Source organism: Centruroides sculpturatus, unplaced genomic scaffold, assembly GCF_000671375.1.
Source record: "Centruroides sculpturatus isolate CEXI.00-Female unplaced genomic scaffold, Cexi_2.0 scaffold599, whole genome shotgun sequence".
In the NCBI taxonomy this organism is placed as follows: domain Eukaryota; kingdom Metazoa; phylum Arthropoda; class Arachnida; order Scorpiones; family Buthidae; genus Centruroides; species Centruroides sculpturatus.
This window is the reverse complement of record NW_019384829.1, coordinates 198,549-213,395: the sequence shown is the minus strand read 5'-3', so window position 1 is coordinate 213,395 and position 14,847 is coordinate 198,549. Positions and strand designations below refer to the sequence as shown.

The following is a 14,847-nucleotide window of genomic DNA, read 5'->3' as shown; positions in this document are numbered from 1 at the left end:
GGGGCCAAATCAGGTGAGTACGGTGAATGTGGAACTAATTGGAAGCTAAGTTCGTTTATTTTTTGTTCAGTGATTCTGGCATTATCGTGGTGAAACAGAACCTTCTTCTTCAAGTGTGGCCTCTTCGATTTCTTTCTTCAGTTTTTCCAAAAGTATACAGTAATAGACAGCATTGATGGTCTTTCCTCTTTCTAGGTAGTCAATAAAGATGATTCCTTTAGCATCCCCAAAAAACCGAGGCCATCACTTTCCCCGCTGATGGAACTGTTTTTGCCTTCTTTGGTGGTGGCGAACTGGGGTGTTTCCATTGCTTCGACTGTTCTTTTGTTTCAGGAGTGTAGTAATGGATCCACGTTTCGTCAGTAGTCACAAACCGACGCAAGAAATCCCGTGGGTTTTTCTTGTAGAAGTCCAAACACTTCTTTGACATCAAAGTGCGAACACGTCTTTGCTCAGCGGTCAGCAGATGCGGCACCCAACTTGCTGAGACCTTCGTCATACCCAAATTTTCGGTTAGATGTGGTGCACTCGGTCGACAGAGATGCCTGTTGTCTCAGCTATCTCACGCGTTTTCAAACGGCGATCTGCTAACACCAAATCGTAAACTTTGTCGATATTTTTTTCAGTGACAGCAGTTGACGGCCGTCCGCTGCGAGGGTCATGTTTCACACTCTCTCTGCCAGATTTAAAAAGGGCTGTCCATTTTTTCACAGTGGTGTACGAAGGAGCAGACTCTCCCAAAACTTCATCCATGTCAGCTTTGATTTGAGATACAGTCAACCCTTTTTTCGTCAGGTATTTTATGACCGCACGAGTCTCCGTCTTCTCCATTTTTGACAAAGCATGTTCACATTGACTATCTGCTAAGCTGTCGTGGCAAAACTTTACGACAAATCAAGCGGAAATTGGTATCGTATCTTTAGCAAGGATTGCTGAATTATTCCCGCCAAAAATTAAATTGATCGCAGCGCCGCATATAGGCAAGGCCGCGAACTTTTCGAACAGCCCTCGTACAAGTTAGGGGTTGAGGATGTATGCGTATGTAATTTTGGGGGTATGTGCGACGGTGTTACAGAGCGTTACGGGAGGGGTGATTGTTGAAAATCATAGAAATTGCGTTACGTAATTTATAGAAGTTCGCTAATCCGGTACCAGATAATCGGCATCCTCTGAAAAGTGGCCGATAATTATTCGATAATAACTTGGCTTCCTAGTGTTCCGCCTGTGTGTAGCTTCTGTGAATCGTAGGTATAAGAATACATACCGTAAAACATACGCAAATCATTGTGGTTAAAGTGTTCAATCAACTTTTTTTGCAGGAGTTTCAATCAACCTTAACACAGTGCAGTCATGAACCATCTCATTATTAAATAGTTTAAAGAGCGTGTGTAAACAAATTGGAAGAGTACAGCAGCGTGTGCTGGTACAAAATGTACAACAATGTCTGCAACATTCAACATCGAATTTTCCGAAAATACTAAAACGGCCGGTAATCCGGTATTTTCGGTAATTTAGCACCATTCTTGTCTTGCAGGTCCGAATTTAACGAATTTTATTATATTCGTAACAACGATTTTCAACCTTGGCACTCGGATTTTCTCGCCCAGTTGGTTCTACTGTATTATTAGCTTTTGTGTAGCTTTTGTATGAGTATATGCTGTAAAACATATACGTCCGTTGTTATGTCCGTGGAGAAAGAGGTCTTCTGGATCGTAAACAGATATGGAATAGTGGTTTCATAACTGTTTATGATCCAGAAGACCTCGTCAGGAGCACCCAGCTAAGCAACCGGAAAAACTGCTAAAGGGGACAAAGCAAGAGGCTTGTGTCACTATGGACATCAAAACCTCAAAGACCAAACTTTACCATAGGGTCAACTGACAGATCAGATCTGCTCTTTCATGGAGGACCCTGTGATAGAGTTTTGTCTCTGGGATTGGTTTTAGGAAAAAATCAAGCTTTACTGGCACCCGAACAAGAACCAGATTAGTCATTCTAAAGGAACTTTGAGCTGTCTTTCAGGTTTGTTCAGAGAGAAGCACTGTTATATGAGTACAATCCAACATGCTATCGATACTGGGACATCATCGGCCTAAATGAAGAGACAAATAGAGGAATACTGAATGCTGTAGTATCATCCAATCGAATCCACACCCTTCTCGTGGACTTCCCCTCATAGCGATGGTCAAAGAGAAAGCCGGAGACTGGCGACTCTGCACAGGTGGGCGAGTGGTCTCCGTAGCCGCTCATAGCGGTGACCAGACCCTAAACACTGGGAAGTTCGGTCGTGGGTTCGCGCCGCGATCGGACAGGCTGGCTGCAAGGAGTTTTCCGGGTTTTCTCCTTGCCAATAACGACTGAATAGGAGGCCAGTTCCCCTTAAAAGTCCTCCCGGAAGGCATTATTTCCCGCGCGTGCGTATAAGCCGTTAGATACGGCCGGCTCTTCGGTCGCATAGCGATCAATAACTCGTCTCTCGGAGAAAAAGCGTATCAGGCTATAGTCTCCATATGAACCAAGGGAGTAGAATAAGAATAAGGACTCTGCACAGACTACTGTGCAGAATTAAATTAGAATTGCTCTTTCTTAATTAATACTCTGGTGAAAACTTTCACATGTTTGCTTGTGAAGTTATGGCAACGCAACACTTGCTAGGGAATGCCTTCCAGGAGGTCTTGTTTAATTAAGGGAAACTGGCCCCTATTTAGGCGTCACAGACGTGGAGAAAACTCGGAAAACTCCACGTGGCCAGCCCATCCGAGCGAGGCGCGAACCCAGGACCAAACTCCCAGTGTTTAGGGTACGAAGACCGTTTGACCACTGGTGGGCCTTTTTAACTAAATAATTTATTATCAGTTTATCTTATTAACGTGGCGGGATGATAAATGGCCTCTCTGTCTCTATGAAATGACACAAATGTCCTACGACAATAACACAACGTGGCAAGATCATACCGCCACTAGAATAAGGATGAAATTCTATCGAATCCGAAAGTAAGTATAAATACTGTACTGTACTTAAGTTCAAGACTTTTGAAGTCATAAAATTGAATTTCAACGAGTAATTATTTATTGTGACATCTTCACAATGTCGGGTTACAATTTTTAATTATACAGTCGAACCCCTATAACGCGGTAGATACGTTCCGCTTTATAAGAATTTCGCGTTGTAGGAATCCTTAAATACATGAGCCAATCACAGTCCGGCACATGTGCAGTTTACGCACTACGGCTGTTTGAAAGGTTTCTTCCATAAAATTAATCGATTCTAGACTAATTTGACTCAACATTTCCAAAACACGTATAATTTTTTGGAAATAATCTGTATAAACTATGCTATAAACAAAAAACTGTAGGATTACTTACCGAGTATGCACCGTTCGACGATGCCATTGCTTAAGCTTGTTTTCGTCGCGGAGCAGCGAACCAAACGGCGGCCGCGATTTCTGATAAATTATTTTTCTGCGAAAAATTCGTTGAACTTTGGAGACATCATTAATAGAAATAATTTTTATGCCGTTGAATAAGAAATGTTTTTTTCACAAGAAATGTATAAAATTACAGTACTGTATTAGACTTACAGTACCTAATTTATATACTGTACAGACGATAGTAAACTCAACTTACCCGCCTATACTCTCTGTAGCATGTAAGTAGTTCGGCTGCTCGTTCACTATTGGTCCAGATTCGACCAATCCTGTCGCGACACGAGTCAGCGATGACGTTTTACCGCATTTTACGAGTCTCTGTTAGCATCTTTATTCGAATACGGTGGCAATTTTTTCGCCGCGATATACGAATCCGCATTATATGAACTCGCGTTTTAGGGGGTCTACTGTATTTTTAATTTATTTAATTTAAAATATATGATCTCCATCTTAAATTAGTAGTGTCTTACCCCTGTACTGTACATCATACTTTCCTGCTAGCCATAGAGTCGTGTCAGTCATTCCACTAAATCCTTTCAGGGGAAAATTTTTGAATTAAAATAACGTGACTTCCGATCAAAACCGAAAGTTCGTATATAGTTAATCGGAGCCTCCTGCCTTAAGCTTTCAACATTTAGTCTCGACATTCATCTATCTAAACCCCGTTCTCGAAATTAAGGAAGAATAGACAGATGGATGTCAGTGGGAATTTATAGGTCTACATTTTTTTTTTTTTTCAAATTGCAGTCAAATTAGATTGAAGTAATTCATGCATATGGTACGATTTTGTTCTTTTTAATATAAAATACACTATAGAAAAAAGAAAATTTTATTTTTTATGAACATTATTATTTTATTCATTCTTATTATTGTTTATTAAACATGGATTTTAAGCCCTTCTTAGAGATGTAAATTCTTTCTCAAAAGTAAGCTGTCACGTGATTGTCTGCCACTCCACTTATTGAAAGACAGACAGTTTTTAGGTAATTCATCTTTATCTCAAATATTTTGATAATTAAAAAAAATTGTATTTAGCAATTTATTCTTTTATATTTTAGAAAGATAAATCATTAAAATTATTTTATTTATAAAATATGCCAATTTCTGATTTCAGATATGTAAACAAACTCAATTCAGGTATAATTACAAACGGGATTATCAAATTAACATATATTGTTTCTTTCAGAATTACCTATAATTTTAAAAATATGAGCTTATATTTTCTACATAAAATGTTTTAGAATTTTATATAATATGTAACAAAATATTACTAAACATAACTTTAAATTACACAATACAGTATAGGAGTGAAAGCATATCAAACTAAAATTATTTGATATAAACCATCATGGGAAATCTAAACTCGAATGCTATCTAAATTTTGATTGACCATTAGGGGTCCTATAATGCTCAGTTATATTACTAATAATGTGTCTCGCGTTAATCCATACTAATTTCAGAATTTAAAGAATATACATCATAATATTTAAATTAATATGTTCAATTAGATTTTTCATATTTTTTAACTTCTTCAATCTACTTAGGCCTATATTGGTTAATGGTCTGATGAAAGTGTTAAAGTGATTATTAAATTACAGTATATAAGTAATTTCAAATTTCTATATAAAAATGTTTCATATAATGCCAGTATATTAGAGTAACGTCTTAATTATCGTATTTACTGCTTTTAAATATCTGTTTAATTTATAATTGGAATCTATTGAAGACTATCTTTGATGTAACACATCAAAGATAGTCTTCAATAATGTTGCGGCGTTATCAAATTATAAATATAATTAAGCAAGTTAAAGCATTTTTAATAAATTTGATCAAATAACGTTAAATTATAAAATAAAATTTAGAAATAACAGACATAATTTTACAGGTAACTTTATTAAATTATCGAAAAAACTTAGATCGAAAAACAATATTAGCATTTTTTAAAATTATTGTGTTTTAAAAGACGAAATATTTGTTCTTAGTTTTTAAAATTCCGCTTGAATTGGGCGAACGTCAATAGTTCAAATTTAAACAACTATAATAGTAAATTATTTGAAAAAGAAAATCACAAAATATAACTGATCATATTTTAGGATTCAAATACTTGATGTTCTACGAGACATAAAAGACTGGATGCTTATAGAATAAAATGGCGTATGAACATTTAATTTTAAGCGCCATTTATCTTACTTTAAAAAGTTTATAACTACTTATTTTCATTATTTTAAATTATATCATTTTCTTTTGTCTTACTGTTGATTAGATTACTGTATATTAAAAATTTTTAACACAGATTACATAATTGTAATATGTACTGTACAAAACTAATAATTTTTACAAAGAATTGTTATAATTTACAACAAAAATTTGCAGAAAGCATTTAAAAGCTCCGGATTTGGACAACGGAAGGCGGTCAGGAATGGAGTCTAGTCTAATATTTATGTAAACACAATGTAAATATTTAACATTTAAATAAGCTATAAAAAATAAAATGCAAAAATGCATATTAAAGACTACTGCTTTCCGGGATGTTATGTATACATAACAAGGAATAGCATTGGAGTAGTGTCAAATTTGATCCTCCGAATTATTTTTCTTTCAAATCTCCATGTTTTGAGACCTTCCGAACACAAAAAAGTATATTAAAAAAAAACCAGCAAAAATCTAGGGGATTGATATGTTTTTGTGTGTGTATGTGGGTATGTGTATGTTGGCATCTATTTCATTTAATATCTCAGGATGGAGTAAATAAGAAACGAAATTTGGCATGGTAACTTGTGTATAAGGGGCATTGATGCTGTTAAAGTTTGGTGATGAAAGGTCGAGAGAGTAGGGAGATAGAGGAGGGTGTCTCGAGGAAGGTCGAACTTAAGGATTTTTCTCGTTATTAGCGTTTACGATATTTTATAAAACTCATCACTACCCTCAAAATTAAGTTTTTGACATTTTATAATTATTAATAATATAAAAAGCTTTTTTATAACAAAATCTCATAACAGATGGCACCACACACGATTTTATTTATTGTGATTAACAATACAAATGTTATTTTTTAAATTAAATATCATAACAGCCGGAAAGTTACGCAAATCGTTGCTATATTTTTTGAAATTAATAATGTTAATTTAAGTAAAATTTAAATTTTTATGATGTTGAAAACTCTTATTTAAAATATGTCTGTATTTACTACAATATGCAAATATAAAAATTATCATTTAATATCTTATTGATTAAATTAATACGTTTAATTATTGTCATAGCAGAAGCTGTAATTGAAAATAAAAATTTTACTTTCCAAAATTATTTTAGTTTTCTAAATTTTTCTAAATTTTGTTTCTCCGTTTCAGTAGATGTTTGCTAGACTTTGTTACCGATACTTCTGACTAATTTTGTTGTTTGTAAAGCCAATGAGAGAACGTTAAATTGCGTAGAGTTCAGATATATTTAGAAAGACAATTTTCCAGTGTTTACGTATCAGTAAGAAAAACTATGACAGGGTTTTCTCGCTTTAACTTAAATGATTATATGTGAATTTAAAAATTCTATATTTTGAATTTGCATTTTGCAAAATATTACACAAAACGTGATGAAATTTGATATTATAAAAATAATAGCTTGATTGTTTCTGAATGTCTTAGTCGTAAAATTTTTATTAAATAATAGAAAACTAAATTAAAATAATAAAATATGTAATTGAAAAACTTCATTCCGGTGTTAATTTTAAGAAGTTAATTTAAAAAGTATAAAAAATAATTTAATTCAAATTATAAGCGAATTTTTGTAATTAGACAAAGGAATGTTTATAAATAAATATTATTATAAAGTGAATGAAATATAACAGTGTGGAAAAAGTTCCGTTTTTGATATAAGTATGAATCACCAGACCATGATCGATTGCTCATTAAGTTTATGTAAATAAATATTACATTCAGAACTGCACGTCTTTTTTACAATTTTGTTGACAATTTTAGTATAAACAGAAAAATAAACTTATGTGTCATTTACTAGATAAATATAAAAAGAATATACCAATTTATCAAGTTAAGATAAATTAACATTATCTTGAGAGATATAAAAATAAAAAGTTAAATACTAATGAATATCTTCTACGGAAATATTTATTATAATAATAAATTATTACATTCACTTTTTAAATAAAGAAATATATGTTAACATATAAATGAATTATATTTTAAAAATATATTTTATTTTTCAAATCCATTTTGAAATATTGAATAATATAACTAAATTCATAAATACTTATAAATATATGTATTGTAAATTTTTATTCTTCTGTTATTTCATTACTTAAAAAGTTTATAACTTCAGTCAGATTTGAGTTTTTTTCTTTTGATTTATTAATAATTTTTAATTCATTTTCATAATTACACTATTTTTTAAAAAAGAAATGAATTTTAAACATTAATATTTAATAATAAAATTATTTTTATTTACGAGAAAGCAATAAAATTACTGTAAACTTACCAAGTGATTTTCTTCATTTCTTTCTGTAAACGTGATATTGCCTTTTTTTGTCATTGCTTTTTTAGAATCCTTAAATAAGAATTAATGTTTGGTTATTAAATATATATAAACTATGAAATATGATTATTTAAAATTTACTTACTTCTACATTAGATGATAAATCAAATCTTTCATTTAAATTCTTTTGTTTTAATGGGTTAGATTTAAGAGAAATGCTGTTTTCCGATGTTTTTTTAGTGCTGAAGAATGAGTGCAAAGTTACATTTGGAAATTGTCTCACTTTCTTAAACTTTTTTGTTTTATTCATCGTTCTTGTAACTTGACGAATTATTGGGTAATAATTTAATATTTTTGATTCTAATTTTAATCCTTTTGATGATTTAATTACATCAGAATTGTTTGTATTAGTGTTTGTAAAGTAAGGCGATTTTATTTCTGCTGTTTCTATTGGTTTAACAGGAGTTATATCAGCTAAATATGAAGTATAACTGCGATAAGGTTTACTAAGTGATGTATGTGATATATTAGGTGATAAAACCTGTAATTTATTGACAAATAATAAATAAATTAAATTAATTAATATTCTTTATTAATATATTAATTTAAAATTTAAGCTCACTTCAGTTGGGAATTTAGGTTGGTTATAGATATGTAATGGTTGAAAACTAAATTCGGAATTTCTTTGAAATAATTGATTCATTTGTTGTTGTAAATCAGTTAGAAAAACTGTTGTTATTGATTGAGTATTTACTTGTAGAATAATTGTAGGCTTTTCTGGTCTTACACATAAATCGGGATACTTATCATAGTTAAAGATTTTTTAATAAAAATTTATAAATAATAACGAATTAAAAGGATTTGCATTGAAAATAATACTTTAAATTATTTAACTTTTTTTATATAGTAAAATTTAATTTTTTAATTTATTTTATAATTTTTTAAACTATTTTTATATAATGATTTCTCTTCTTTTAAGCGATTTGAATTTATACCTAAATAGTAATTTTTTACTTCAACTTTTTTAACTTTCTAAAAGCTTAAAAATAAATAATGTAATTTAATTAAGTTTTTAAAATGTTAAAAATTTTTAGCTATTAAAATGTTAATGTTTGTAATATATTATTATTAAATAGAAATTAAAACTTTAATGTTAAAAATACAGATGAGATCTTCATTACATTAAAACTACTTTGGAATTATTTAAAATAAATAACTTAAATCTTATTTATATTTATCTTTTACAATAACCATACTGTATCAGTTTTTGTATGAATTTCATTTTCTCCAGAAACTTAATTTGTTTTTGTGATCAATAAAATTAGAATTAAAAAAAATAATAATAATAATTTTATTCACGTACGCGTGCATATTAAAACGCTATATTTAACGTAATTTCTGGTTTACAATAAAGTTAAAATTAATCTGTTTTATACAGTTATCCTTTTTATATCTAATTCTATAAATATTTACTGGAAATATTTAAAAAAGGATATGTAAATATTTTATCTGAATCCGCCCAAAATTTAACGTTATAGTAAATAATATTGTCATCGTTTTCTGGTAATCGATATCCGTACTAGAATTAAAAAAATAATTTGTTACAATTTAAAATATAAAAAGTAAGCATTAGATATTATATTTTTTTATTTTTATTACATTGTGTCTTATTTTAATTCTTAAAAATAAAATAGCCAACTTACAGTATTTTTCCAATATTTTCTCATAGCCTTGAAATTTGGTAAACTACATTCGGGAAAGACTTTCCATACGGATGATATTAAACCCTTCTTCAAGCTACATAAATTTTAATAAATTAATTAATATTCTAATAGCAATATTAAATTAGGCCTATAGTATTTTGAATATTGTTTTCTAAGTCTGATAGTATATACCTGGGTAGCACGTAACACGAATCAATTACAACATTCTGTTCCGTATCACGTATAGGAGATTCGTAAAGCTCTTCTTTAATCTACCAGGAAATTCATTTTTTAAATACTATTTAAATTAGATAACCTAAACGGTTTAAATATGGCCTACCTTCATTTTTGGAAATTTGATACAGATTGCTTCAATACAAAGAAGGATTTCCTTTTTTGTTACCATTACTTCTAAATCTTATAAAAATGAATTTTTTTTGCTTATTACATTAAGTAAATGTGAATTTTTAAAAAGTATCGAGTACATTTTAATTTGAATATTAAAGTAACAAATTATAAAAAAGAAAGCAATATCTTATAATATTTTATACACTACAGTAAACAGTTCTTAACGCCGACTATGTAATCTATTATGAATTGGTATTCATAGAAAATTTCAATCCTAAAGCAAGTAAATACAAATTGTATAGTTTTTGTACAGATGTGAAAAATGTAAAATAATCCATATCTGCAAAGATTCAAAAATTGATAAACTAGAAACATATACAGTACATAAGATTCTTTTAAAATTTGGTTCGATTTTATAAGATTCATTTTATTTTAAAATTCATGCTTATTGTTTTTCCATGCGGTAAAAAGCCTTATTTAAAATTTCAAAAATTATACATTAATGAAAAAATTTCATTTTAACATTAAGAGTATGTAGACGTAAACGGATTATATAATAATTTTAAAGATTTTTATTTATTGCTTTCTTGTTGAATATCAAAACTTTTTTATTTATTTAACTGCAGAAAGTTATTAAGGATAAAATAAATACAAAATTATACTGTATTTATGCTAACATTTATTTTCATTGGATACGTTTCTATCGATAGACAATATGAATATTCACTTCAAAGTATTTATTCTAAATTTTGAAGGTACAGATATGAATATTTAGCAGATATATGAAAATATTTATAAATTTTTAGGAAAAAAATGAAAAATTGCAATTGTCTAAGTAACATTATTTAGGCATTTCATTTTTAGATTAGTTCATTTCATAATTAATTCTATCTTCATTTTTAAGGTTTCAATTATAACTTTCATTTTTAATTTACTATGATAGTCCTATCTTATTTTGCTATTTAGAGCTAAATATTAAGATTACATAAGTTATTATTTTAATAAAATTATGTTTAAAATTATCCATAATTTAATTTTAATTTAATATTAGGATTAATATATTTTAAGTTTTAAAAATAAAAATTTGATCCAATTTTATTTTTGACATGCGACAAGCTCTCTGTGAATATATGCCGTCTCAATTTTGTGTAATTTGAGCAAATATTTTAGGAATAAGAACTCGTTGTTATATTAACGATATTAATTAAACACAACATATTTCAATTTGTAAAAATAAAGGCGAAAATAAACATACCAACTGCATTTAATGGTTGTTCTTGTAATAAAAAATCTTTTCCTGAAAGAAAATTTTTAAAATTATAGATAAATGATAATTTAGAATTATATTCATATACAGTATATGGAATTTGCAAAGTTTTAAATATAATTTGTTTATATGTAAGATGAGCATTTTGTCCTAAACTGTTTTTAGGGAATTAAAATCTATCAATATACATATATAGTAAATATTTAAACTACGAAATGACATAAACTATTTTTTTAATTTAATAATAATTTTAAATAAATTATTAACTCGTGTTTATTAATATAAATTAATAATAACTAATTTATTATTTGCTGCTAGTCTGCGTTTTGAAATGGTTCATACTTTTGTTAAAGAGGTCTGGATTTGATTCTGATGGAAATAAAATTTCACATTTTTCTACTTGTATGTTTGAAAATGATATCTGCAGTTCTCTCCTACTTTTTGTTTTATTTGCATCCTTCTTCCGACCGGACAGAAAAATTAATATAAACTTTTTTGTTACAGCTTTCATATTTTATCATTATAACTATATATCTTATTAATACGTTTTTAAATTTATATTTTCAAAAATAAATAAACAAATTGCATTGTAAATTTGATAATTTAAATGAAAAAAACATTTAAAAAATGCTGCTTTACAGGGAAGAAAATACTCTCATTTTTTTTTCTTTAGTAAAATTATTAAACTCGACAAAGTCTGGATTAACATTTGCTGTTCTGATATTATTTTCACTGAATTCAATTTACATATTCGAAATTTAAAATTTGTTCGTCAATAGTTTTTCATATTAAAATAAAAAATTCCGTACAGTAAAAATGAGAAACTTTCTATTTCCAATACGACAATTCTATTATTATAAAACTAGTGTATGTAAATGTATATTTTGAATATTGATGCTAATATGTTAATAAATAATAGTATTAAATAAAAAGCTTAGAATATATCGATATTTCTATATGAATTCAAAATGTAAATCTATTTTGACAATATTAGTCAATTCTATCAACATGATCATTGAAAGATAAAATAAACAAATAAAATCAAAAGATATATAAAGCATTGATATGGAAATGCATCCTCTTTTATATCTTTAGACTTCTAAATTTTCAAACAATTTCCAGTGGCTAAAACTTAATAGAATAACTTATTTATTAACAGGATATAACAAACAGGATTACTTGTTTTATTCCAAGTTTTATTTACTTAAGAATGTTAAAAAGTTCTCGTTTGGTAAACTCCTAAAGGAAGACAGAAATTTGATTGAAAGACCACGAGAACATTCCAGATTTTCTTATTTAGTGAAAATCAATGTATAATTTCCTTCTATAATTGAAATTACGGAAAAGTAGACCAATAGAATTAAAATAAATGAAATTAAACAAGTACAAAAGTTTAATCTAAACAAATAGAAAACGTCATTACCAGTACAATTGCTTATTTTATACTCATGACGGTTTGTTTAGATTTGTATTTTTATCCATATTTTTTCTCTGGATTATTTAATTGCCTAATCCAATACGCGTATAAATCGAATCAGAGCCTTCTTGGTAATTCTAACCAATTCAACATACCATTCATGCGGCAACTATTGTATATCTTGTATTCGGAAATTTAAGACAAATAGAAAAAATTATAAACTGTAAAAATGAATACCTTAATCGTGTCAAATAATTACTATAAAATAATAATAAAAAGTTGATTTTTTATCCACATTATAGAAACGAATATTATAGAGTTACTTTTGATATTAGACAACATATATTTTTATATTTGGAAAATCTGATTTAAAATTCTATTATAATGTTAATATAAATAATTACAACAAAGTTTTATATTTAAAATAATTACTGTATATTGTACTATTTTTGTAGATATATTAGCATAGGAATGTCAATTATTCTTGTGTTAAAACTGATTTTAATAAGAAAAATATAAGATTTGTAGTCAATCTCATATTTTTCAACATTGTTCTGTAAATACTGTACTTATCTGTATAAATTACAGTGATACGCTTAAATTGTAAAGCCATGTTTACTGAATAATATGTTTCAAAAAGAGAATGCTTTATTGGCAAAAATTGTCTTTTTTAATTGAACTAATTTCGTTGATTTAAAAGTTCAGTGTTTATATTTTTAGAATGATTCTATAATAAGCAATTTTTCATAAAAATTTAACTTTATTGATAAAATTTCAACTTAAAAATCTTTTTAAAAGTACTGTAGTAGCTAAACTATTTTTTATTCCCCTTTTCACTTTCGTTTTAAATATAAAATAATGAATGAATTAATTTTTTTTATATTTTACAGTTACATTAATTTAAAAAATATATACTAAAATATACTGTAGTCTATATATTTGTAACGTATATGTATATTACGTATACGTACACATTATACGTAATATACATATATTACATATATTTATAACATATTTATATACGTTAAAATAATTTAATTATATAATTTTTATTACTTAAAATTAATAAATAAGGTTGAGACAAAAATATAAATGAAAAATAAATTTATCATTTATAATTCAAAATAAAATATCGCTACAATATTAATAATAGTTGTATACTCTGTTAATTCTTAAACTTATAATTAGATTGTATTTAATAAAAATTTAACCTTTGTTATTATCAAAACTTACAAAAATTAATCATTTTAAAGTNCGGGAGAATATTTATGATTTATGGGACAAAATATACACGTGGACTACATTACCACCATGTGACCATGTGTGGTCTCTGCTATCTGGAGGCAACAGTAGCAACTTTGAAATTTCACATATATTTAAATTCGTAAAATTATTTTATGTAAAACCTAATAATGAAGTTAGATTGTAGAAATTTTACTTAAAACATTAAAGATTGCTTTAGTTTAATTTTAGATTCAGATAATTAACAAAATTAAGTCTTAATGATAAATCGTTTAAATTTAATATGAAAGTGACAATTATCTTTGATAAGGCATAATAAAATTATTCAGATTTAAATTAGCTACTGAAATTTTACACGTAAAAAATTTCAAAGTGTTTTGTTTAAATAAAATACATAAATAAATACATGATTCCAGACGTAATTAATACATGTGATAAATTAAATATTTTAAATACGAGGACGGTTTTTTTCAAGCTCCGATGGTCCATAAAACAAAAATGTAAATAACAAAATGAATTTATTACCAAAAGTTAGGTACAAACATAGTTACTTTTCGACATAATCACCGTGAAGATTGAGGAATTTGTCATATTTGTGGACGAGCTTTTCCATCCCCTTGTCATTGAATGTTGCCGCAAATGAATTCAGATGGCCTTAACAACGTTGTTTTAAAGATCGTCATTACTCTCAAACTTCTGCCCTGCTAGCCACGTTTTCAGTTCAGGAAAAAAGTGGAAATCTTCACACATTAAAAAGTTTTAAGCTGAGTGGAAGTCTGAAAGATGGAAATCTTCACCCCTTTAAACACCCAGCGTATAGCCCCGATTTTGCGCCGAGCGACTTCCATCTCTTTCCTGAACAGGAAAAATAGCTAGGAGGGCAGAGGTTCGAGACTAATGACGATCTTCAAAAAACGTTAGGGCCCATCTCAAGTCATTGGCGGCAACATTCTATGACAAG

At 28.1% G+C, this 14,847-nt stretch overlaps 1 protein-coding gene across 1 annotated transcript in view; it reads right to left on the bottom strand.

The window, feature by feature from the left end:
- Nucleotides 1-14,847, bottom strand: part of LOC111630072 (uncharacterized protein C18orf63-like) — a 31,293-nt gene that overhangs the window by 3,123 nt on the left and 13,323 nt on the right. Inside the window, exons 4-12 of the mRNA XM_023374091.1 lie at nucleotides 11,216-11,257; nucleotides 9,953-10,029; nucleotides 9,805-9,884; nucleotides 9,613-9,706; nucleotides 9,406-9,488; nucleotides 8,532-8,712; nucleotides 8,055-8,450; nucleotides 7,913-7,981; nucleotides 7,736-7,817 (exon numbers count right to left, since the gene is read on the bottom strand). Of these exons, the coding sequence (XP_023229859.1) occupies nucleotides 7,736-7,817; nucleotides 7,913-7,981; nucleotides 8,055-8,450; nucleotides 8,532-8,712; nucleotides 9,406-9,488; nucleotides 9,613-9,706; nucleotides 9,805-9,884; nucleotides 9,953-10,029; nucleotides 11,216-11,257 (1,104 nt within the window). The remainder of the gene's footprint in view (nucleotides 1-7,735; nucleotides 7,818-7,912; nucleotides 7,982-8,054; nucleotides 8,451-8,531; nucleotides 8,713-9,405; nucleotides 9,489-9,612; nucleotides 9,707-9,804; nucleotides 9,885-9,952; nucleotides 10,030-11,215; nucleotides 11,258-14,847) is intronic.